Source organism: Macaca thibetana, chromosome 5, assembly GCF_024542745.1.
Source record: "Macaca thibetana thibetana isolate TM-01 chromosome 5, ASM2454274v1, whole genome shotgun sequence".
NCBI classification, from domain to species: Eukaryota; Metazoa; Chordata; class Mammalia; order Primates; family Cercopithecidae; genus Macaca; species Macaca thibetana.
Window position 1 is genome coordinate 85,892,237 of NC_065582.1, and position 26,792 is coordinate 85,919,028.

A 26,792-nucleotide genomic window follows, 5' to 3' on the forward strand; every position below is an offset into this window, starting at 1 on the left:
TAAAAAAGGATGAGTTTGTGTCCTTTGTAGGGATATGGATGCAGCTGGAAACCATCATTCTCAGCAAACTATCGCAAGAACAGAAAACCAAACACCGCATGTTCTCACTCATAGGTGAGAACTGAACAATGAGATCACCTGGACTCAGGAAGGGGAACATCATACACCGGGGCCTATCATGGGGAGGGGGCAGAGGGGAGGGATTGCATTGGGAGTTATACCTGATGTAAATGACGAGTTGATGGGTGCTGACGAGTTGATGGGTGCAGCACAGCAACATGGCACAAGTATACATATGTAACAAACCTGCACGTTATCCACATGTACCCTAGAACTTAAAGTATAATAATAAAAAAAAAAGAAGAGAAAGCTGTCCAAAAATTTATCCTTAATAAGCTAGGCAAAAAAGAAAAAAAAAGGAAACAACAGATACTTTAAAATAAAAGTTATCAGAAATAATTATTCTTTTATTAATCTAGTTTATTCTTCTTCAAAATAACACTTTATAGATAAGTTTAAATGTTGGATCTACAGATCCTTCAAATGGACCATGTAAAAAGATAGTATGTATCAGTAACTTATAGATGTAGGTATTAATGTAGTTGGTCATATTTCATTTAAAATTTTTCTGGAGTCTTTTATGTAGGATCATGACTGAAGATAGATTAAATCAACAGTAGATATTAACTCAAACACACCAGTGCATAAAATAAATTTATGTGTTTTCTGATACATGATTCTATGATATGGGCCAGCATTATGAACTGTTGAGAAATGTTACATTTCTATATGATAATGGTTTTTAAAACTTATGCGTATGGCTTTGGTTAATAATGTTAAAAGATGAATATTTGGATCTGTGTTGACTATAAAGATATCTGACTTCACTATGATACAACTTTAGAACAAAAATCCTTTAAAAAATTAATCCCACTTAACCATGTTTGTTTTCATATGGATTTATAGCTTTGTTTCTTCTTTTAAAGTATTTTTATTTTAAATCTTAGCATGCACACCACAGAATCAAAAGATGAACATTTGGAGGATGAAAACGTCCAAACATCTACAACTCCTCAGGTAAAAACTTAAAAGTATATTGTAATATATGACATAAAATCAATCTGATCTTAAAATTTATTTTTAAAGTTTACTTATTAGATAGATTGCTTTTATATTTCTTTTATATATCTGGTTAAAAATGAATAGTGGTAAATTTAAAAATAGCTAGTTATAATAGGTCCTAGAAAATGAGCAGAAATAATGAAACAAATGGAAAGGGGTGCATTTTAGAGCTAAAGAGCACAGATTTTAGGAATAAGGAAAAATGTCACTTATTACTTCTTGCCACATTCAGGGAAAACTCAGTAACTTAAACGGAGGCAAAGACAAGTCTAGATTAATTAAAATGTTGTGCTGTGTATTCTGAAGAGACTCAAGTTTTTCATTTTTATATTTATATAGAGCAAGTCATTAGACCTTCTGTTGATCTGGTTTTACTTAGTAATAATTGCTTATAATTAGAATTGTAAATTTTATATTTTTAAAAAATACAGATTTCGATAGTTCTTAATGGTCAAAAAGTTGTTTTAAAAATATTTTAAATATTCACCATTTATTCTAATTATCTATGAAGAAGTCATCTTAGTCTATACCAGTTTATTACTAATTCTAAAATAATAAAACTTAAAATAAAATGGTTTTACTATATATGACCTTTCACTCACCTTAATAAAAATTCACCATTGTGTCTATGTGGTAACAGAATTTTTAGAAACAACCTCTATACCAGAACTCCAATAGGTTAATTATGATCAGATTTGAAGAACTTTGATCTTAAAGAGCTACATAATTCATTTTTAGCCATCAGCGGCTCTGACATCTCTGTCTCCTTAGTGATTACATGTAAAATTCCCTTCCTCAATGTGTCCATGCCCTCTAGCCTTTTTATTGTTTCCTGTGATGATGTGATGTTCCCTCTTTCACTCACTCAAAGTATTATCAAGTCACTCAAATTGCTGGCACACACATACCCACACCCACCCACCCATGACAATCATAAGGCAAATTTGGGAGATTTCTATTGCAGAGTTAACTCTACTCTGGTGTTTTATTGTTGTCATCATTGTTTATGGTTTGTTTTTTACATTGGAAGAAGTTTCTCAATATTCTCACAAACCAAAGATTCCTGTTTTTTCCATATCAGCAGTTTCATAATTAGGTTACCATTAAAAGGCCTGGGAGATTAAGGTATACCCTTGCACTATTTAATATGTTATCTATAAATATTAGTGGAAGCATGCCTGAATTTCTGAAGGCTTGACCTATGTTTTTCTCATTTTTCTTTCAGTTATATAAATTTATCAAATGAGATGAATCCAAGTAAAATTATATTTCACCTCCTTTCTAATTGAGTTGTATTTTCATTTCACAAAAGTTTTGGTGAATAATCTTTGGGATGTGTATAGAGGATGGACCAAACTGTAGGCACCTTTATTCAGTATACACAAATGACTGAAAATGATGGGGACACAAGTCTATAAAAGGTTAAATCAAGGTACCCTGCAAAATATACTGCTGTTCTTGTGATAGTTTGCTAAGAATGATGGATTCCAGCTGCATCCAAGTCCCTACAAAGGACACAAACTCATCCTTTTTTATGGCTGCATAGTATTCCATGGTGTATATGTGCCACATTTTCTTAATCCAATCTGTCACTGATGGACATTTGGGTTGATTCCAAGTCTTTGCTATTGTGAATAGTGCTGCAATAAACATACGTGTGCATGTGTCTTTATAGCAGCATAATTTATAATCCTTTGGGTATATACCCAGTAATGGGATGGCTGGGTCATATGGTACATCTAGTTCTAGATCCTTGAGGAATCGCCATACTGTTTTCCATAATGGTTGAACTAGTTTACAATCCCACCAACAGTGTAAAAGTGTTCCTATTTCTCCACATCCTCTCCAGCACCTGTTGTTTCCTGACTTTTTAATGATTGCCATTCTAACTGGTGTGAGATGGTATCTCATTGTGGTTTTGATTTGCATTTCTCTGATGGCCAGTGATGATGAGCATTTTTTCATGTGTCTGTTGGCTGTATGAATGTCAACACCGCATGTTCTCACTCATAGGTGGGAACTGAACAATGAGATCACTCGGACTCAGGAAGGGGAACATCACACACCGGGGCCTATCATGGGGAGGAGGGAGGGGGGATGGGGGAGGGATTGCATTGGGAGTTATACCTGATGTAAATGACGAGTTGATGGGTGCAGCACAGCAACATGGCACAAGTATACATATGTAACAAACCTGCACGTTATGCACATGTACCCTACAACTTAAAGTATAATAATAATAAATAAATTAAAAATATATATATATATACTGCTGTTACATCCCCAAATAGCTATTGATATGGAGCATGAATCTTCTTTTCTATCTGTGATTCCTCGCATTGACAGTGATAATATAAATTTAATTCCAAACTTTGGTGGTTTAGTACATTCATAAAATTATACAAAAAGTATAGCTCCTTAAAGATTTTCTTGTTTTACTACAGAGTCTCATTGATCCTAACAGTACTGCACATGAAGAAACTAAAACTGTCATATCAGATACAGAAGAAATAAAACCACAGACAAAAAAGAAGACATACATTTCTTGTCCTCTAAGAGGAGCTTTGAATATAATTATTACAAATGGTATGTGAAACAAGAAAATGTAAATGAAGAGAAAATGATAAATATGTTTGATAAATATTAAAACACGAGATAACAAAGACACTACTTAATCGATATACTCTAGATGAGATGATCAGCTCTGTTACAAGCAATATGTGAACAAAGAGGAAATATTTTCTTGAATCTTTCAAAGACAAAAACAAACACAGAATATTGCCTAGGAAGTGTATGTTTTAATATTTGTCATACTTTTTTATGTTAAATTTTTGGGATTAGAAACATCATTGATTAAAGGGTTTTATTTAAAACCTACTTTGACATTTACTTTTAAGTTAGCTAGAAAGAACATTATAATTTTGGAAATATTATGTTTTTTATTAAAATTGGGCCCTAAGTTTTAAAACAACTGCAACCTCGTAAAAAGTTGTATGTTACTTGCTTTCCCACTACAATTTTAAAGCATATTGTTGTTGTCAGCAAATACTTACAAAAGAGATATTCTTGTGTTTTTTTTTTCTAAATATTCTGTTTGATTAAACCTATGAGAGAAAGATATTTTGGCTTCAAGAAGTATACAGAATTTTGTTCTCTATGGAGAACAAAAAATTGATTAAAAATGATGAAGCACAAGTAATTGAAGTTTTAAACTTTTATTTTCTTATTTGCTGATTGCTAACTTTAAACTTTTGAAGCAAATTTTATTCATTGATTTTTTCATTAGTAAAGGTTGCTTTTTAATTTATATCAATATATTGATGGCCTTGAATCAAAGTTTCTGTGAGCTTGAATAGTCCTCATCGCCAGTGTAAGTGATGGAACTCCTTCGTAAATACACATGTTCCCATGACCTGGTCTATTTAGTAGGCAATTTCTACACAGCAGTTACTAGGAGTAGGGCCAGGGCCTGTGGAAGAGAGGGAAATGTATTAGTTACCAAATATTATTCACTGATTGTGGATTACAGTTTGCTCAGGAGCTAATAGAGGAGTTCTAGAACATCAGAACTGAAACTTTAGGTTTAGATATAACTCATTTCCCCCTTTGTTTTCTTTCATTTTTGATTTTGCAGTTTTGGAGACATTTATAGGAAAAGGAGATTTTCTTTGTTTCTATTTGGGGGTGCATATTCTTGCACTCTCTTTTTTGAAATCAGTCTCTCTCTGTCTCTCTCTCTCTCTCAACCCACTCCCTACATTCACACTGTATCTTTTATATACAAAGTATAGAATCTCAACGTCCGGGTATGCTTAGAACATGTCACTGCTAGGAATCCCACTCTCCCGCATCATGGAATAAGTAATGTACAACCATGTGTAAGTAGAATGAAACAACAAAATAATTTCTTAAAACTGCATAGAGTTTGGATAATAAAAGGAAATAGAACAACATGTTTTTCTGTAAATAATAGTTAATTCACCAATACCACAATGCATACAAGTTAAATTTAAATAAGAAATCTAAACTCTCAAATGCACACAGAAATCAGTCTAATCACATTGAATCATACTGTTTACATACCTTATTTGGAGAATGGCTTGCTTCATCCCAAATAAATGGATAGTCTAGGACAGTAGATTTAGAGCTTAAGTTATTATTCCTTTTTGTTTCTTTTCAACCTACTTTTAACAAAAATGCTAATATATTTTATGAAGCTTTTTTTTCTTTAAATAAATTAAAGTTTTCTTATATGTCCAACTATGATTTTTAAGTAATCTTGGGGACAGAACTTCTCCATTAAAATTTTATTATCAGTTTTATGAAATTAGCAGTCTTGGAAGTTTAAGGTTCAAAAATAATATCCCAGAAACTTCCAGTTTCCAGTTCTACATGTAAGGAGATTAGAAGTCATCACTGTGTCCTAAAAACAAATAAAAAGCTGAAGAAACTGAAAAATGAACAACTCTTCTTAAATCCATCAGAAAAGTGAGTCACAGGGCAAACTGCTGCCCCAAAAATAAGAGTGATTAGACCAACAGATTCAGAGAATCATAACTTACAGGAATGAAAACCTCTTTGGGAACTAGGATCAGGGTACAAAAACCTGAATTGTAATTTAAAACTTGGCTGAAGCTCTGTGTGGAAAAGTCAAGAGTTAAAAACTCCAGGAGGGCCCCAGTTATGGGATGGGAGAGGCCCACACTTTTTTAAGTTTTACCTTCTGCAACCAACCAGCAGGGGGAGAGGGAAGTATCAAGGAAGAGAGAGGGTAACCATTCTGTTCTTCTTACACAAGAACATTCTGTTCTTCTTACAAAGAAGAAGCATTCTGTTCTTCTTACAAAGTCTGGCCCCCGCATCCCTCCCAAAGAAAAGGCTGGGTGCAGTGGCTCACTCCTATAATCCCAGCACTTTGGGAGGCCAAGGTAGGCAGATCACGAGATCAGGAGATCGAGACCATCCTGGCTAACACGGTGAAACCCGGTCTCTACTAAAAATACAAAAATTAGCTGGGCATGGTGGCGGATGCCTGTAGTCCCAGCTACTAGGGAGGCTGAGATAGGAGAACGGTGTGAACCCAGGAGGAGGAGCTTGCAGTGACCACTGCACTCCAGCCTGGGTGACAGAGTGAGATCCATCTCAAAAAAAAAAAAAAATTTTATCAGAGCCTAACCTATACATGTTTTTATCAGAGCCTAACCAACTTAGATCTGATGGATCTAAGAAGAGTTGTTGATTTTTCAGTTTCTTCAGCTTTTTATTTGTTTTTAGGACAGAGTGATGACTTCTAATATCCTTACATGTAGAATTGGAGACTGGAAGTCTCTGGGATGTTATTTTTGAACTAAACTTGCAAGACTGCTAACTTCGTAAAAACTGATAGTAAGATTTTAATGGATAAGTTCTGTTCCCAACTCTAGTCAGCCTTCTCTAGCCTTCCACATAGTTGAAGGGAAATATCGAACTCTAGCCCCCTCTAACCATCCTGTACCAACTAAGGGAGTGGAAAAAAACTGAAAAGCATTTTTGACATTCATAGCTCAGAGGCACAGGCCTACTAAAAGACTGAGATCTAGTGATAGAACTATAGAATGTCCCCTCCCCCCACCGCAAACACACACAGCTTATCACCACATTACTAAAGTCTTACTTACCACAGGTCCTTTTATTCAGTACATCATGTTCATCTTTCAACTAAAATTTACAAGGTGTATTAAAAGGCAAAAAAACACAGTTTAAAGAAATGGAGCAAACGTCAGAACCAGACTCATATATGGAAGGTATGTTGGAATTATCAGACCGTGAATTTAAAACAATTATATTAAATATGCTAAGATCTCTAATGGAAAAAAATAGAAAACATGTAAGAACAGATGAGTATTATATATAGGATGAAAATTGTAAGAAAGAAATGCCAGATATCAAAAACACTGTAACAAATAAAGAATGCCTTTGATGGGCTTATTAGTAGGCTGGACAAAACTGAGAAAGTATCTCCAGGCTTGAGAATATGCCAGTAGAAACTTCTAAAACTGAAAAAGCAAAAAGAAAAAAATACTGAACAACAATGGAACAGAATATCCAAGAATTGTGGGGTCACTACAAAAGGTGTAACATACATGAAATGGGAATACCACAAGGAAAAGGAAGACAGAAAGGAACAGAAGACATATTTGAAGCCATAATGACTAGGAATTTCCGCAAATGAATGTCAAGCACCAAGTCACAGATTCTGGAAGCCCAGAGAAGACCAAACAGGGTAAATGTTCAAACAAACTACACCTAGGCATATCATATTCAAACTTCAGAAAAATCAAAGATAAAGAAAAAAATATTGAAAGAAGACAGAGGAAAAATGACCTATAAAGGAGCAAAGGTAAGAATTACATCCAACTTCTCATCGGAAACCATGGAAGCAAGAATAGAGTGGCATGAAATATTTAAAATGTTGAGAAAGAGAAAAAACAAAAGCAAAAAACACCAGCCTTAGAATTCTGTATCCTGTGAAACCATCCTTGAAAAGTGAAGGAGAAATAAAGACTTTCACAGATAAACAAAAATTGAAGAACTTTTGTGCCAGTTGACTTGGCTTGCAAGAGATGTTAAAAGATGGTCTTCAGAGAGAATGAAAATGATATAGGTCAGAAACTCACATCTATTTAAAAAAGGAAGAATATTTGAAAGGAAATACACAAGGGTAAAATCTTTTTTAAATTCTTAATTTATCTAATAACAATTTGTTCAAATTAATAATAGCAATAATGTATTTATGACTATAGCTTATGTGTAAAGGAAATGAATGAGAGTAATAATACAAGAAATGGGAGGGAGGAATTAGAAATATTATTATAAAGTGTTTGCTCTACATATAAAGCCATATAGTATTATTTGAAAGTGGACTTTGACTGGGCACAGTGGCTCACACCTGTAATCCTAGCACTTTGGGAGGTTGAGGTGGATGGATCACTTGAGGTCAGGAGTTCGAGACCAGGCTGGCCAACATGATGAAACCTGTCTCTATTAAAAATACAAAAAATTAGCCGGCATGGTGGCAGACACCCGTAATCCAAGCTACTCAAGAAACGGAGGCAGGAGAATCATTTGAACTCAGAAGAAGGAGGTTGCAGTGAGCCGAAATTGCACCACTGCACTCCAGCACTCCAGCCTAGACAAAAGAAGGAAAAAAAGAAAAGAAAAGAAAGTAGATTTGTATTACTTGTAAATGCATGTTGTAAACTCTCAGGCAACCATTACAAAAATTTATAAAGAAGTATAATTGATATGCTAACAGAAAATTGAATCATATAAAATGCTCAATTAAAACCACAAAAGGCAGGAAAAGAATGGAAGACAAAAGTAGCAACAAAGAATAAGGGCAATGAGTAGCAAACAGGAACAAGCATGATTGATATTAACCCAAATATATCAATAATCACTTTAAATGTCAATGGTCTAAATACACTAGGTAAAATACAGAGATTGCTAGAGTGGGTCAAAAATAAGACCCAAATATGTGTTTTTTACAAGATACATATTGATTACGGAAAGAGATGGAGAATCCATTCTAACACTAATAAAAAGAAAGATAAATTAGCTATATTAATTTCAGACAGCAGACTTCTAACCATGAGTGTTATCAGGAATAAAGTGGAGCATTACATAATAATAAAATGGTTACTTATTCAAAAAGACATGGCAATCCTTAATGTATTTGTGCCTAACAAAAGAACATTAACATGAGTCAAGCCAGGCTCATTGGTATGCATCTGTAGTCCCAGCTACTCTGGAGGCTGAATAGGACGATTGCTTAAGCCCAGGAGGCCAGCCTGGGAAACATAGACCCTTTTTCTTAAAAAAAGAACGCATGAGTCAAAAACTGATAAAACTATAAGGAGAAAGAGATACATTTCATTTTTCTAGTTGGAACTTCATTTTCTAGTTGGAACCATCTATCCAAAATGGACAGAGACAGCAGGCAAAAATTCAGTAAAGACATAGTTGAACTCAACAGCATCATCAGTCAACTGGATATAATTGACATTTATAGACTACTTCATCCCAAAAGAGCAAAATACAAATTCTGCTCCAGCTAATATGGAACATTCACGAAGATAGACTATCTCCTGAGCCATAAAACACACCTTAATAAATTTAAAAGGATGCAATCTATGCTCTCAGACCACAGTGGATTTTAACTAAAAAATCAGTAACAGAAAAACAGCTTTAACATCCCAAAATACTTAAAGATTAAACAACATACTTCAAAATAACACTGAATCGAAGAAGAACTCTCAAGAGAAATATCAAAATATTTTGAACAGCCAGACATGTTGGCTCACACCTGTAATCCCAGTACTTTGAGAGGCCAAGGCAGGCAATTGCTTGAGCTCAGGAGTTTGAGACCAGCCTGGGCAACATGATGAAGCCCTGTCTCTACAAAGAAATACAAAAATTAGCTGAGTGTGGTGATGCATGCCTGTAGTCTCAGCTACTTGGGAGGCTGAGGTGGGAAGATTGCTTACCCTAGGAGGCAGAGGCTATAGTGAGCCAAGATCACACCACTATATTTCAGTGTGGGTGATAGAGTGAGACTCTGTCTCCATAAAATAAAATAAAACAATAAAAAATACAAATACTTTGAACAAAACGAAACTACTACTTATCAAAATTTATGGGATGCAGCAAAAGCAATGCATAGAAGGAAATGTATAGTATTTGATAATATTTCTTAACAGAAAAAAAGAAAGATCTAAAATGAATAAATTTTAAGTTTCCACCTCAGGAAGCTAGAAAAAAATAGCTAATTAAATTCAAAGTAAGCAGAAGAAAATAAGTAATATAATTTGGAGTAGATATCAATACAATTAAAAACAGAAAATCAATAAATTCAATGAAACAAAAACCTGGTTCTTTGAAACAGTCAACACAATTGATAAGGCTTTAGCCAAACTAAGAAAAAAATGTGAGAAGACACACATTACTTATATCAGAAATAAAAGAGAAGACATTGCTACAGATCCCATGGGTGTTAAAGGGATAATAAAGGAATACTATGAACAACTTTATGCCCACAAATTCAATAACCTAGATAAAAAGGACCAATTCCTTGAAAGACACAATCTGCCAAAACTCACAAGAAGAAATGGATCATATGAATAGGCCTATAACTATTAAAGAAATTGAATCAATGTTTCTTTCCAAAATAAAAAGTAAAAGGCCCAGGTGGATTCACTGATGAATTCTATGAAACATTTAAGGACGAAATTATACAATTTTCTCAGCTATTTCTAGAAGACATAAGCAGAAGGAATACTTTCCAATTTATTCTATAAGCTCGGCATTCCTAATATCAAAATCTGGCAAAACACATTTTAGAACCATTATCTACAGACCAATATCTCTTATGCACATAGATGCAAAAATTATTCACAAAATATTAACAAATTGAATTAAACAGTATATAAAAAGGATACACCATGACCATCACCAAGTGGGATTTATCCCAAATATACAAGATTAGTTCATCATTCAAAAATCAAGTAATGTGATCCATCATATCAACAGGTTAAGGAAGAAAAATCACATGATCATATCAGTAGATGCAGAAAGGTATCTGACAAAATCCAATGCCCAGTCATGATTTAAAAATATATATATATGTGTATATATACACACATATATATATGTGTGTGTGTGTGTGTGTATATATATATATGTATATATATCAGCAAGCTTGAATAGAATGGAAACTTCCTCAACTGGATAAAAACTATCCACTAAAATCCTACAGCTAACATTGTATTTATTGGTGAAAAACTAGAAGCTTTTCTTCTAAGATCAGTAACAAGGTAAGGATGTCTCTTCTTGCCACTTCTTTTCAACATGATACTGGAAGTCCAACTAATGAATTATGACAAGGAAAGTAAATAAAAGGTATACAGGTTAGGAAAGAAGAAATACATTTGTCTTTGTTTACAGATCAGATGATTGTATAGGTAAAAATTCTAAAAGAATAATGTAAAAAAGAACTCCTGGAACAACTACTAAGTGAGTAAGTATGCAGAATACAAGATTAATACACAAAAGTCAATTGTTTTCCTATGTGCCACAGTGAACAAATGGAATTTGAAATTAAAAACAGCACCATTTACATTAGCACCACAAAATTAACATCTTAGACATGTCTAACAAAAATATATACAAGATCTATTTGAGTAATAACTATAAAATTCTGATGAAATAAATAAAAGAACTAAATAAATTGAGAAACATTTTATGTTCATGAAAGACTAGTATTGTCAGATGTCAGTTCTTCCTAACTTGATTCAATGCAATCCCAATCAAAATTCCTGAAAGTTATTTTGTGGATATGAACAAATTTATGTTAAAATTTGTTTGGGCAGGCAAAAGACCCAGAAAAGCCAACCTGACATTGAAAGAGAGAAACAAAATCAGAGAACTGACATTACCCAACTTCAGGACTTACTATAAAGCTACAATGATCAGGACAGTGTGGTATTGGTAAAAGACTAGACAAAGAGACCAATCAAACAGAATAGAGTCCAGAAATAGACCCACAAAAATATTGTCAACTGATCTTTGACAAAGGAATAAAAGCAATACAATGGAGCAAACATAATCTTTTCAACTAAACATGATGCCAAAACATATGGACATCCACATGCATGCAAAAAAAAAAAAAAAAAGGAATCTATACATAGACCTTAAAACCTTCCACAAAATTACCTCAAAATTTATCATAGACTTGAATGTAAAACATAGAACTGTAAATGTAAATGGTAACATAGAAAATCTAGACGACCTTAGGTATGGTAAGGAGTTTTAGATATAACATCAAAGGTATACTCCATGAAAGAAATAATAGATAAACTTGATTTCCTTAACATTCAAATCTATGTTCTTCCATGCTGTTCCCTTCTGTAAAAGAGAAGGGAAAAAATCTATGCTCTGTGGAATACACTTTCAAGAGAATGAAAAGACAAGCAACAGATTGGAAGAAAATATTTGCAAAGGGACATATTTGATAAACTACTCTAAACAATAAAGCCTATATAATAATATCCCCATTCCTTCTGGGTTACAGTTAGTAGAGAACAGACACTAAGTAGCCAAGTGGGGATGAACACAGTTTCATTAGTGGAGGGCCAGTACTTCCACCAACGAAAGACCTCCTTGGAAAACTGGAGTAAAGATAAGGCTTCTCCATAGATCATGTCTCTTCCTGTCTGGAAAGTTGATCCTTCAGAGCAGACTTTGAGTACCCAGTTAACTAGGAGGACGGACTTGCCTCAAAAATAGTATCATGAGCAGACCGGAGTTCACTAGAGGGTGGAGAAGAGAAATGGACTGCTAGCCCTGCCGTTTAGTGGGGTCCTGATCCACATGTGTTTACCACTGAGAATAACAAAGGAAAAACAATGCAAAACGGAGACATGAATGGATTTCTCACTTTTGAGGCAAAAGAATCCTACCTACTGGTTCTAGGATATGGCTCAATAACTATGAGGGTCTCACCAATCAGGTTAAGTACTTACTATTCAAATATTGGCAAAGAGCAAATAAGAAATGAAAAGAATGGAAAACTTTTGTCTCTAACGTCAATGAACTTGAGAAGGGTTTTCACCTACAGTTTCACATTATAATGCTTTTTTATTCCCCAAGAAGTCATGCATTCAATTAAGTATGTTTGCTCAGTGGTTTTTTTACCCTGTCATAAGTAGAACTATTTATGCAATTGCTCTCTGTAACACCTTTCACAGCATCATATTTAAAAAGCTTTTAATAATGAGTATAACCGTGTACTGTAAATTAAGAAACCAGAAAGCTAACCATGTCAATAAATACTAGAGAGCAAATAAAAAGTTTTAGAGCATTTATTTTAGAAAAGTTTTGTAGTGTTATCCTAAAGATAAGAATCTGTTTTTAAAAATTTGTAACTTCTCATAGACTATGTTTTTTAAAAACTCTAGCAGTCCCATATTAATTGCTTAGCCATATACTGCACCCAGCTGGGGCTCTGAGAATGGCACATTGAAAAAAATTATTAGGGACAACAAATTTTTCTGGTTGTTAGAAAAAAATTGTATTAGTGTTCTAAAAGTTCATAATTAAAGTATTCCCAAAAAAGTTCTCAACATTGCTGTTTAGGTGCTCTCCTGAACTAACATTAATTCAGATACATCAAAATGTCATTTACTCAGCAAACATTTATTGAATACCTATATGGTTCTGTTTGCCAGAGAGCTAAAACAAAATATCTACCCTCAACTACAAGCATAATAATAAATTCTTTAACCAGAATCCTGTTTGTAATGCTCTTGTTAAGATTCCTCACACTCAGTGTAGTCAAAAGTATCTTCACCTTCTCACTAGAAAACTCTGCTCCTCCTAGTTTTCTTTCTTTTTTTCTGTTTTTTTTTTTTTTTAAGTTATAATATTGTCTCAGTTATACAGCCTAGAGAGCTCATAAACATCTTTGACTTGGCTTTTTTCCTCATGCTATCATTCATTTTGTTTATAAGCCCTATCAATTCCACTTCCATAATATTTCTCTCTCTCTCTCTTTTTTTTTTTTTTTTCCTTTTTTTGGAGGCAGGCTCTCACTCTGTTGCCCGGGCTGCAGTACAGTGGCACCATCACAACTCGCTGCAACCTTGACTTCCTGGGCTCAAGTGATCCTCCTGCCTCAGCCTACTGAGTAGCTGGGACTGCAGGCACATGTCACCATACCTGGATAATTTTTAAAATTTTTTGTAGAGACAGCATCGCCCTAAGTTTCGCAGGCTGGTCTTCAACTTCCAGACTCAAGCCATCTTCCAGCCTTGGCCTCCCAAAGTTCTGGAATTACAGACAATAAGCCATTGCACCCAGCCCATAACATTTCTTATGTTTACTCCTAAAATTTAGCAAAGCATTCAAGACACTTCATGTTTCAATTATGAATTTTCTTTTCACTCTCACCTGCCAAAATATCTCACTTCATCCGAACAAATTTACTTAACTCTCAATGTGCTCTTGACTTCACGTTGCTGTATCCATGTCCATCCTATCCCTTAATTTAGCATGTCCTTATTCTTTGTCTATTGACATTTCATCTTTCAAGAACCTATGATTTTTTTTCCAGATTTTCCAGTTTTACTTTGGCACTTATGCCATTTTAATTTGTATAACATTTCTGTCTTTTTTATTAAATTAATTGTAAGTTCCTTCAAATCAGGGATTAGCTCTTTATGATTGGGACCTACCCTCGCATATAAATAGTCATTCAGAAACTATGTATTAAATTATCTAATGTAATATAAATTAGTTATTGCTTCAAATGAGATGTCATGAAAACTATTGATGACTGTTAAGAAATGATAATATCTTTGAATTTCAGGAGAGACTTAATTTCTTTATTTTAAAGTAGAAGTTCAAAGTAAATCAATACTGATATCTATATTCAAGACCTAGAATATTATATTGGCTAGTAAATATTATCCTTCATCTCTGGAGTATGAAAAGGACCATATAACTGGTGAAATTGCTAGTTTTTTTAAAATCTGACTAAGTGTATTAACCAAATCCAGTGAACATTTCTGTCTGCATCTTATTCAAGATCTTTGCAGCTTTTGACACCAATGACCACTCTCTTATTGAAACACTGTCTTTTTTTTCTAATTCTGAGGCACCACTTACTGGTTTTCCTCTTCCCTCACTGCTTCTTCCTTTCTTGTCTTCCATATTCCATTCTTCTTTTCCTAACTTCTAAATACCACTCAGGACTTAGACCTGGGCCTTTTCCTCTTTTCCTTTTATATGGTTTGTCTATGTGGTCTTATCAATGTCCAAGATGTCATATTAACGCGTGCGACCTTCTAATTTAAACATTACCTGGCCAGGTGCAATAGTTGACTCCTGTAATCCCAGCACTTTGGGAGGCTGAGGCGGGCAGATCACCTGAGGTTGGGAGTTCAAACTAGCCTGGCCAACATGGTGAAACCCCATCTCTACTAAAAAATACAAAAATTAGCCAGTCATGGTGGCACGCACCTTTAGTCCCAGATACTCAAGAGGCTGAAGCAGGAGAATCACTTGAACCCGGGGAGCGGAGGTTGCTCCGAGCAGAGGTGAGCTGAGATTGTGAGATTGCGCCACTGCACTCTAGCCTGAAAAAAACAAACACACACACACATACACACACTATATATATATCTAAAAAATCATTATAGATATAGTTCCTGTGTACTATTTTCCAACTTCATTCCCCTCCTTTTCCTGGAGGCACCAACTGTACAGATAAAAGCAGAAATTAATGTCGGTAGCAGTGTGTTCATCATGTGTCTATGCGTTCATGACAAAGGAAGTTTAAAAACCGAGTTCCCAGCTTCTACATTGGGAAAGTAAAATGAATAATGTTAGAACTTCTCCAAACATGGGGTGACTTATTAAAACCTGCTCAGGCCAGGTGCCGTGGTTGATCCCTGTAATCCCAACACTTTGGGACACCAAGGTGGAAGAATCATTTGAAGCCAAGAGTTTGAGGCCAGCCTGGGCAACATAGTGAGACTTCGTCTCTACAAAATAAAAAAATTTTTAAATTAGCTAGGCACTGTGGTGTGTGCCTATAGTCCCAGCTACTCAGGAGGCTAAGGCAGAGGGTCCCTGGAGCCCAGGAGTTCAAGGATGCTGTGAGCTATATGATCATGCCACTATTCCAACCCAGGCAACAGGGCAAGACCCTGTCTCTTTAAAAATAGTAAAATAAAATAAAAACTGCTTGGGCAAACTGTTAAATGTTTGCTTCTATTCCTGAGATACCCAGCTGGTCAAGAATTTTTTTAGAATACATTACTAGATTTGCTATTATTTTAATTTAGATGTCTATTTCTAAGCTTAGTTTGGCCTCCAATTTTCTTGGATTATAATGATCTTAAATATTTATATTGCATTTATGTTAGCTTCACAAAATGAATTGAAGGTGTTGCCTCTTTTTCAATTCTCTGAAATTATTTTTATACGAGAGTGCTTATTTGTATGTTCTTTGAATGTTTGGTAGAACTTTCATATTAAAGTATCTCATACTAGTGGGTATTTTCTATGAGAAAGTATTTACTGATTTAATTTTTAGAAATAGATACAGGAATATTCAGGTGTCCCGTTTCTTCTTGACTAAGTGTTTATAAATTATAATAGCCAAGGAAGTTGTTCATTTCACTTACATTTTTAGACTGTTGTCATATATACATCTATAGTATTCATTTTATTATTTTTTCACTCATATTTTATGTTATACCTCATTTTTTATTCCTAATATTGCTTATTTATGACTTCTCTTTTTAATTAATCAATCTTACCAGAAGTGTGCCTATTTTATTATTCTTTTCAAAGAATCAGCATTTGGTTTTGTGAATCTTGCCTATTGTTTCTTTGTTTTATAGTTTATTAATGTTTGTTTCTTACTTTTAGCCTTATTTCCTTTAATTTATTTCATTTAGGTTTACTCTGAATTTTTTTTTTTTTTTTTTTTTTCTAGACAGAGTCTTGCTCTGTTGCCCAGGCTGGAATGCAGTGGCCCAATCTCGGTTCACTGCAATCTCTGCCTCCTGGGCTCAAGCAATTCTTCTGCCTCAGCCTCCTGAGTAGCTGGGATTACAGGCACCCGCCACCACACCCAGCTAATTTTTGTATTTTCAGTGGAGACAGGGTTTTCACCATGTTGTCTAAGCTGGTCTTGAACTCCGGACCTCAGATAATCTGCCCACCTTGGCCTCCCAAAGTGCTGGGATTACAGGCCTGAGCCACCATGCCCAGTCTGTTTTTCTCTTTCTAAACTTCCTAAGGTGAACACTTACTAATTTTCAGCCTGTCTATTTTTCAATGTAAACATTTAAAGATATAAATTACCCTTTCAGTACTGCCTCAGCTCTATCTCACAAGTTTTGTTATGTAGTATTTCACTCCCAAATATTTTCTGATTTTTGTTTTCATGTCTTCTTTGACTCAAAAATTATTTAACGGTATGCCTTTAGTTTGAAAATGAAAGAAACTTACATTTTTTTCTAGTATAAATTGCATTTTGGTTATAGAGTATAAGCTGCATGTTATGTTTGTTTATTTGTTGTGATTTGATTCGTAGGCTAGTATAGATTCAGTTCTCCTAAGACTTTAGCAGGCTTCAAAGTATATATATTCTCTAATTTGAGGGTACAGAAGTCTATATATTTCCTTTAAATTAAGCTTTTTTAATACAGTTGTTAAAATCTGAGATAGTCTTACTACCTTTTGATTATCATTGACTCAGAGGTTTAGTTTCTTCAAGGTTGAGGATTTAGCCATTTTTCTTTGTAATTCTGTCAGTTTGTGCTTCAAATATTTTAAGGTTGAATTGTTACATGCATACATGTCTTTATGTAATGACTTTTATTCCTCAGAATGTTTTTTGTCTTAAATTCTAGTTTTTTATATGAAAATAGCTATATCAGCCATATATTGATTAATATTTGTTTTATTTATCATTTACTTTTCTCATACCTTCAGAATTTGGTGTCTTCATGTTTTTAACTATTACAGGTTATACCTGGATTTTCATGTTTTTAATCCAGTCTTCAAGTGTCTGTCTTTAACTAATTTAGACCATGTAAGTTTATTGTGGTTATTGATAAATTTATATTTACTTCTGTCATCATATTTTGTGCTTTCTCTTGACCATATTGTTTCTCTAATTCTTTTCCCCAATGCATTCTACTAGATTGATCAAGGTTTTTCCCCTCTATTTGTTTAAAAGTTGTATGTTCTAGTTCTATTCTATTCATGATTACCCTTGAAATTTAAAACGTGTACTTGAATTAACAAGTAATAAAAAACCTAATTTTAAAATTAAAATCTCTAGTTTCCTCTAGAAGGATGCATTAATTTTGATCACCCTCATTCATCTCCAACTTATTGTTTTCCAGTACTTTTCTTCCAATTTATATTTTATCAGCTTTTTTGAGGTATAATGTACAGACCACAGAATTTATTTATTTTAAATGCACATTTTGATGAGTTTTGGTAAATTTATACAGTTGTACAATTACAAAAATTCAGTTTTTGAATACTTACATAATCTCAAAAAGTTTCCTCATGCTTATTTGCATTAAATCCTCACTCCTACCTCCCCAAGTCCCAAGTAACAAATGATCTGCTTTCTTTATAGTTTTGCCTTCCATGAAAAGTTACATAGACTGGCCGGGCACGGTGGCTCAGGCCTGTAATCCGAGCACTTTAGGAGGCCGAGGCGAGCAGACCACTTGAGCCCAGGAGTTCAAGACTAACCTAGGCAACATGGTGAAACCCCATCTCTACTAATAATGCAAAAATTAGCTGGGCATGATGGCGCACCTGTAGTTTGAGCTACTCAAAGGCTTAAGTGGGAGGATGGCCTGAGCCCAGGAGGTGGAGGTTGCAGTGAGCCAAGATCGTGCCACTGTACTCCAGCCTGGGCAACAGAGTGAGACGCTGTCTCAAAAAAAAAAAAAAAAAAAAAAGTTAAATAGATTAACTTACAATATGTAGTCTTATGTACCTGACTTTCAGTTAGCAATATATTTTGGAGTTCTAAACAAACTGTTGAGTGTATGTGTGGGCAATCCATCCATTTTATGATCATGACCCACACTTTGGTTATCCGTTCACCAGTTGATGTAAATTTGCACTGTTTCCAGTTTGGAGTTATTATACACAATGCTGCTATCAACATTTGAATAGACATATTTTTACTTCCTTTGGAAACAGAATTGATGGGATTGTATTGTATAAGTATGTTTAATTTTTTTGTTGTTGTTGTTAAGAAATGAGGTCTCACTATGTTATCCAGGCTGAACTTTTTAACTCATAGGTTCAAGCAATTCTCCCACCTCAGCCTCTGGGTAGCTGGGCCTACAGGCACGCAGCACTATGCCCAGCTAAATTTTTAATGATACTGCCAATTTATTTTCCAAAGTGACTGTACTGTTTTATGTTCCTAGCAGTAATGTGTGGTGCTTCTAGTTTCCTTACATCCTCATCAATACTTGGTATGATTAATCCTGTTATTTTAGCCATTCTAGTGTGTATATAGAGTTATCTCAGTTTGGTTTTAATTTGCATTTCACCTGGCTTATTTGCATTTATTCGTATACCTTCTTTGGTGAAGTATCTGTTGAAATCTTTTGCCCATTTTAAAAATTAGGTTTTTTAAATTCTTATAAAAGTTCTTCATGTATTCTAAATGTAAGTTACGCTATTTTGTTTTTGTTGTTGGTTTTTTTTTGTCTTTGTTTTTGTTTTTTTAAGACAGGGTCTCACTCTGTCACCCAGGTTGCAGTGCAGTGGCTCCATCACAGCTCATGTAGCCTTGACCTCCTGGGCTCACATGATCCTTGAACCTCAGCCTCCTAGGTAGCTAGCTCTACAGGCACCTGCCACCATGCCCAGCTAATTTTTAAATTTTTTGCAGAGACAGGATTTTGCCATGTTGTCCAAGCTGATCTCAAACTCCTGGGCTGAAGTGATCCTCGTGCTTTGGCCTCCCAAAGTGCTGGGATTACAGGCATGAGCAACCACATCTGGCCTAATATAAGTTCTTTATCAGATATATATTTAGCAGTATTTTCTCCCAGTCTATAGCTTTCCTTTTCATTTATTTATTTATTTTTTATTATTATACTTTAAGTTCTAGGATACATGTGCACAATGTGCAGGTTTGTTACATATCTATACATGTGCCATGTTGGTTTGCTGCACCCATTAACTCGTCATTTACATTAGGTATATCTCCTAATGCTATCCCTCCCCTCTCCCCCACACCCCACCACAGGCCCCAGTGTGTGATGCTCCCCGCCCTGTGTCCAAGTGTTCTCATTATTCAATTCCCACCTATGAGTGAGAACATGCAGTGTTTGGTTTTCTCTCCTTGCAATAGTTTGCTCAGAATGATGGATTACAGCTTCATCCTCTACAAAGGACATGAACTCATCTTTTTATGGCTGCATAGTATTCCATGGTATATATGTGCCACATTTTCTTAATCCAGTTTATCATTGATGGACATTTGGGTTGGTTCCAAGTCTTTGCTATTGTGAATAGTGCCGCAGTAAACATACAGGTACATCTGTCTTTATAGTAGCATGATTTATAATCCTTTGGGTATATACCCAGTAATGGGATCACTGGGTCAAGTGGTATTTCTAGTTCTAGATCCTTGAGGAATCGCCACACTGTCTTTCCACAATGGATGAACTAGTTTACACAACCACCAACAGTGTAAAAGTGTTCCTGTTTCTCCACATCCTCTCCAGCATCTGTTGTTTCCTGACTTTTTAATGATCGCCATTCTAACTGGTGTGAGATGGTATCTAATTGTGGTTTTGATTTGCATTTCTCTGATGACTGGTGATGATGAGCATTTTTTTCATGTGTCTGTTGGCTGCATAAATGTCTTCTTTTGAGAAGTGTCTGTTCATATCATTCACACACTTTTTGATGGGGTTGTTTGATTTCTTCTTGTAAATTTGTTTAAGTTCTTTGTAGATTCTGGTTATTAGCCCTTTGTCAGATGAGTAGATTGCAAAAATTTTCTCCCATTCTGTAGGTTGCTTGTTGTCTCTGACGGTCGTTTCTTTTGCTGTGCAGAAGCTCTTTAGTTTAAGTAGATCCCATTTGTCTATTCTGGCTTTCATTGCCATTGCTTTTGGTGTATTAGTCATGAAGTCCTTGCCCATGCCTGTGTCCTGAATGGTATTGCCTAGGTTTTCTTCTAGGGTTTTTATGGTTTTAAGTTTAACATTTAAACCTTTAATCCATCTTGAATTAATTTTTGTATGAAGTGTAAGGAAGGCATGCAGTTTCAGCTTTCTACATAAGGCTAGCCAGTTTTCCCAGCATCGTTTATTAAATAGGCAATGCTTTCCCCATTTCTTGTTTTTGTCAGGTTAGTCAAAGATCAGATGGTTGTAGATGTGTGTTGTTATTGAGGACTCTGTTCTATTCCATTGGTCTATATTTCTGCTTTAGTACCAGTACCATGCTGTTTTGGCTAATGTAGCCTTGTAGTATAGTTTGAAGTCAGGTAGTATGATGCCTCCAGCTTTCTTCTTTTTGTTTAGGATTGTCTTGGCAATGCGGGCTCTTTTTTATTTCCATATGAACTTTAAAGTAGTTTTTTTCAAATTCTGTGAAGAAAGTCACTGGTAGCTTGATCGGATGCCATTGAATCTATAAATTACCTTGGGCAGTATGGCCATTTTCACAATATTGATTCTTCCATGCTATTCCATGAGCACAGAATATTCTTCCATTTGTTTGTGTCCTCTTTTATTTCATTGAGCACTGGTTTGTAGTTCTCCTTGAAGAGGTCCTTCACACACCTTGTAAGTTGGATTCCTATTTTATTCTCTTTGTAGCAATTGTGAATGGGAGTTCACTCATGGTTTGGCCCTCTGTTTGTCTGTTATTGGTGTATAGGAATGCTTGTGATTTTTGCACATTGATTTTGTGTCCTGAGACTTTGCTGAAGTTGCTTATCAGCTTAAGGAGATTTTGGGCTAAGACGATGGGGTTTTCTAAATATACAGTCATGTCATCTGCAAACAAGGACAATTTGACTTCCTCTTTTCCGAACTGAATACCGTTTATTTATTTCTTCTGCCCGATTGCCCTGGCCAGAACTTCCAACACTATGTTGAATAGGAGTGGTGAGAGAGGACATCCCTGTCTTGTGCCAGTTTTCAAAGGGAATGCTTCCAGTTTTTGCCCATTCAGTATGATATTGGCTGTGGGTTTGTCATAAATAGCTCTTATTATTTTGAGATACGTTCCATCAATACCTAGTTTATTGAGCATTTTTAGCATGAAGGGCTGTTGAATTTTGTCGAAGTCCTTTTCTGCATCTATTGGATAATCATGTGGTTTTTGTCATTGGTTCTGTTTATGTGATGGATTACGTTTATTGATTTGCATTTGTTAAACCAGCCTTGCGGCCCAGGGATGAAGCCAACTTGATCGTGGTAGATAAGCTTTTTGATGTGCTGCTAGATTCAGTTTGCCAGTATTTTATTGAGGATTTTTGCATTGATGTTCATCAGGGATATTGGTCTAAAATTGTCTTTTTTGTTGTGTCTCTGCCAGGCTTTGGTATCAGGATGATGCTGGTCTCATAACATGAGTTATGGAGGATTACCTCTTTTTCTAGTGATTGGAATCATTTCTGAAGGAATGGTACCAGCTCTTCTTTGTACCTCTGGTAGAATTCGGCTGTGACTCCATCTGGTCCTGGACTTTTTTTGGTCGGTAGGCTCTTTATTATTGCCTCAATTTCAGAGCCTGTTATTGGTCTACTCAGGGATTCAAATTCTTCCTAGTTTAGTCTTGGGAGGGTGTATGTGTCCAGGAATTTATCCATTTCTTCTAGATTTTCTAGTTTATTTGCATAGAGGTGTTTATAGTATTCTCTGATGGTAGTTTGTATTTCTGTGGGATCGGTGGTGATATTCCCTTTATCAGTTTTTATTGCGTCTATTTGATTCTTCTTTCTTTTCTTTTTTATTAGTCTTGCTAGTGGTCTATCTATTTTGTTGATCTTTTCAAAAAACCAGTTCCTGGATTCATTGATTTTTAAAAGGGATTTTTGTGTCTCTGTCTCCTTCAGTTCTGCTCTCTGATCTTAGTTATTTCTCGCATTCTGCTAGAAATGATTTTCAATGATTTGATTTTGTGTGCTCTTGCTTCTCTAGTTCTTTTAATTGTGATGTTAGGGTGTCAATTTTAGATCTTTCCTGTTTTCTCTTGTAGGCATTTAGTGCTATAAATTTCCCTCTACACACTACTTTAAATGTGTCCCAGAGATTCTGATATGTTGTGTCTTTGTTCTCATTGGTTTCAAAGAACATCTTTATTTCTACCTTCATTTTGTTATTTACCCAGTATTCATTCAGGAGCAGGTTGTTCAGTTTCCATGTAGTTGAGTAGTTTTGAGTGAGTTTCTTAATCCTGAGTTCTAATTAGATTGCACTGTGGTCTGAGAGACAGTTTGTTGTGATTTCTGTTCTTTTACATTTGCTGAGGAGTTCTTTACTTCCAACTATGTGGTCAGTTTTGGAATAAGTGTGATGTGGTGCTGAGAAGAATGTATATTCTGTTGATTTGGGGTGGAGAGTTCTGTAGATGTCTGTTAGGTCTGCTTGTTGCAGAGTTGAGTTCAATTCCCGGATATACTTGTTAACTTTCTGTCTCGTTGATCTGTCTAATGTTGACAGTGGGGTGTTGAAGTCTCCCATTATTATTGTATGGGAGTCTAAGTCTCTTTGTAAGTCTCTAAGGACTTGCTTGATGAATCTGGGTGCTCCTGTATTGGGTGCATATATATTTAGGATAGTTAGCTCTTCCTGTTGAATTGATCCCTTTACCATTATGTAATGGCCTTGTCTCTTTTGATCTTTGTTGGTTGAAAGTCTGTTTTATCAGAGACTAGGATTGCAACCCCTGCCTTTTTTTGTTTTCCATTTGCTTGATAGATCTTCCTCCATCCCTTTATTTTGAGCCTATGTGTGTCTCTGCACATGAAATGGGTCGCCTGGATACAGCAAATTGATGGGTCTCGACTCTTTATCCAATTTGCCAGCCTGTGTCTTTTAATTGGAGCATTTAGTCCATTTACATTTAGGGTTAATATTGTTATGTGTGAAACTGATCCTGTCATTATGATGTTAGCCAGTTATTTTGCTCGTTAGTTGTTGCAGTTTCTTCCTAGCATTGATGGTCTTTACATTTTGGCATGTTTTTGCAGTGGCTGGTCCTGGTTGTTCCTTTCCATGTTTAGTGCTTCCTTCAGGAGCTCTTGTAGGGCAGGCCTGGTCGTGACAAAATCTCTAAGCATTTGCTTGTCTGTATAGGATTTTATTTCTCCTTCACTTACGAAGCCTAGTTTGGCTGGGTTGAAAATTCTTTTCTTTAAGAATGTTGAATATTGGTTCCCACTCTCTTCTGGCTTGTAGAGTTTCTGCCGAGAGATCTGCTGTTAGTCTGCTGGGCTTCCCTTTGTGGGTAACCTGACCTTTCTCTCTGGCTGCACTTAACATTTTTCCCTTCATTTTAACCGTGGTGAATCTGACAGTTATGTCTTGGGGTTGCTCTTCTCGAAGACTCTCTTTGTGGTGTTTTCTGTATTTCCTGAATTTGAATGTTGGCCTGCCTTGCTAGGTTGGGGAAGTTCTCCTGGATAATATCCTGAAGAGTGTTTTCCATCTTGGTTCCATTCTCCCTGTCACTTTCAGGTACACCAATCAGCCGTAGATTTGGTCTTTTCACATAGTCTCATATTTCTTGGAGGCTTTGTTCGTTTCTTTTTACTCTTTTTTTCCCTAAACTTCTCTTCTCGCTTTATTTCATTCATTTGATCTTCAATCACTGATACCCTTTCTTCCACTTGATTGAATTGGCTACACATGCATGCGTCGTGTAGTTCTCATGCCATGATTTTCAGCTCCATCAGGTCATTTAAGGCCTTCTCTATGCTGTTTAATCTTGTTAGCCATTCATCTAATCTTTTTCAAGGTTTTTAGCTTCCTTGCCTTGGGTTTGAACATCCTCCTTTAGCTCGGAGAAGTTTGTTATTACCAAGCTTCTGAAGCCTACTTCTGACAACTCGTCAAATTCATTCTCTGTCCAGCTTTGTTCCATTGCTGGCGAGCAGCTGCAATCCTTTGAAGGAGAAGAGGTGCTCTGGTTTTTAGAATTTTCAGCTTTTCTGCTCTGGTTTCTCCCCATCTTTGTGGTTTTATCTACCTTTGGTCTTTGATGATGGTGACCTACAGATGGGGTTTTGGTGTGGATGTCCTTTTTGTTGATGTTGATGCTATTCCTTTCTGTTTGCTAGTTTTCCTTCTAACAGGATCCTAGCTTCATGTCTGTTGGAGTTTGCTGGAGGTCTACTGCAGACCCTGTTTGCCTGGGTATCACCAGTGGAGGCTGCAGAACAGCAAATATTGCTGCCTGATTCCTCCTCTGGAAGCTTCGTCTCAGAGGGGCACCTGGCTATGTGAGGTGTCAATCGGCCCCTACTGACAGCTCTGTCCATTCTCAGTGCTCAAACTCCGTGCTGGGAGAACCACTGGGGACATTTAAGTCTGCAGAAGTTTCTGCTGCCTTTTGTTCAGCTATACCCTGCACCCAGAGGTGGAGTCTACAGAGGCAGGCAGGCCTCACTGAGCTGTGGTGGAGCTCAAAGGAGCTTCCCAGCTGCTTTGTTTACCTACTCAAGCCTCAGCAATGTCAGATGCCCCTCTCCCAGCCCAGGCTGCAGCCTTGCAGTTCAATCTTGGACTGCTGCACTAGCAGTGAGTAAGGCTCTGTAGCCGTGGGACCCGCTGAGCCAGGAGTGGGATATAACCTCCTAGTGTGCCATTTGCTAAGACCATTGGAAAAGCACAATATTAGGGTGGGAGTGTCCCAATTTTCCAGGTACCGTAGTCACGGCTTCCGTTGGCTAGTAAAGGGAAATCCCCCATCCCCTTGCATCACTTCCTGGGTGAGGTGACACCCCACCCTGCTTTGGCTCACCCTCTCTGGGCTGCACCCACTGTCCTACCAGTCCCATTGAGATGAACCAGGTACCTCAGTTGGAAATGCAGAAATCACCTGGCTTCTGCGTCGATCACGCTGGGAGCTGCAGACCAAAGCTGTTCCTATTTGACCATCTTGGAACAATCCTCTTTTGTCATTTATTCAAGAAATATTTGAGAAGCAAAGATGTCATCATTTTGATGAAGTCCCAGTTCATCAGTTTTTCTTTTATGGATCATGTTTTTGATATTATATCTAAGAAACCTTTGCTTAGTCCAAGGTCATAAATATTTTCTCCTGTATTTTTTCCTAGACGTTTACAGTTTTAGCTCTTACAGTTAGGTCTATCATCCATTTTAGTTAATTTCCATATATGACCTAAGGATCTAGGTTTACTTTTTGTAAATGAATAACCAATTCTTATAGAATCACTTATAGAAAGAACATCTTTTTCCTATTGAATCGTCTTAGCATCTTTGATGAAAATCAATTGACTTTCATCAAATGAAAGTGGGTTGGATTCTGAACTCCCCTTAATTCCATTGATCGATCTATCTCTCTTAATGTGGATTCTATACTGTCTTGACTACTTTTGCTTTACACTGAATTTTAAAATAAGGCAGTATTAAGTACTCTAACTTCATTCTTACTTAGCAAGATTGTTTCGGCTATTCTAGATATTATTGTATTTCTGTATGATTTTAGAATGAGCTTGTCAATTTTTCCAATAATCTTTCTAGACTTTTGGCAGGAATTGCAGTTAATTTGTAGATCAATTGACATCTAACAATATTGAGTCATATAATCCATTAACATGATATATCTCTCCATTTGTTTAGGCACTTATCTGAGTGATGTTTTTTAGTTTTCAGTGCAAAGGTTTTGCACTTATTTTGTTAAATTTTTTCCTAATTATTCTATTATTGCTATAGTTTGAGTGTCCCTACCAAAACTCATGTTGGAATGCTTAAGAGGTGGGGCCTAACGGGAAGTGTTTGGGTCTTGGGAGCTCTTCCTTTGTGGGCAGCTTGGTACTATTCTTAAACTAGTGAGTGTGTTCTCACTCTTGTGAGACTAGATTAGTTCTC

The 26,792-nt window shown here is 35.8% G+C and overlaps 1 protein-coding gene across 6 annotated transcripts in view; it reads left to right on the forward strand.

Annotated features, from left to right (window-relative positions):
• SLC9B1 (solute carrier family 9 member B1) overlaps nucleotides 1–26,792 on the forward strand; it is a 152,371-nt gene that overhangs the window by 32,192 nt on the left and 93,387 nt on the right. For all 6 annotated transcript variants that reach the window (XM_050791922.1, XM_050791925.1, XM_050791924.1 and 3 more), the window contains 2 exons: nucleotides 1,008–1,077; nucleotides 3,567–3,708. In XM_050791922.1, the coding sequence (XP_050647879.1) occupies nucleotides 1,009–1,077; nucleotides 3,567–3,708 (211 nt within the window). In that variant the 5' untranslated portion in view covers nucleotide 1,008. The remainder of the gene's footprint in view (nucleotides 1–1,007; nucleotides 1,078–3,566; nucleotides 3,709–26,792) is intronic.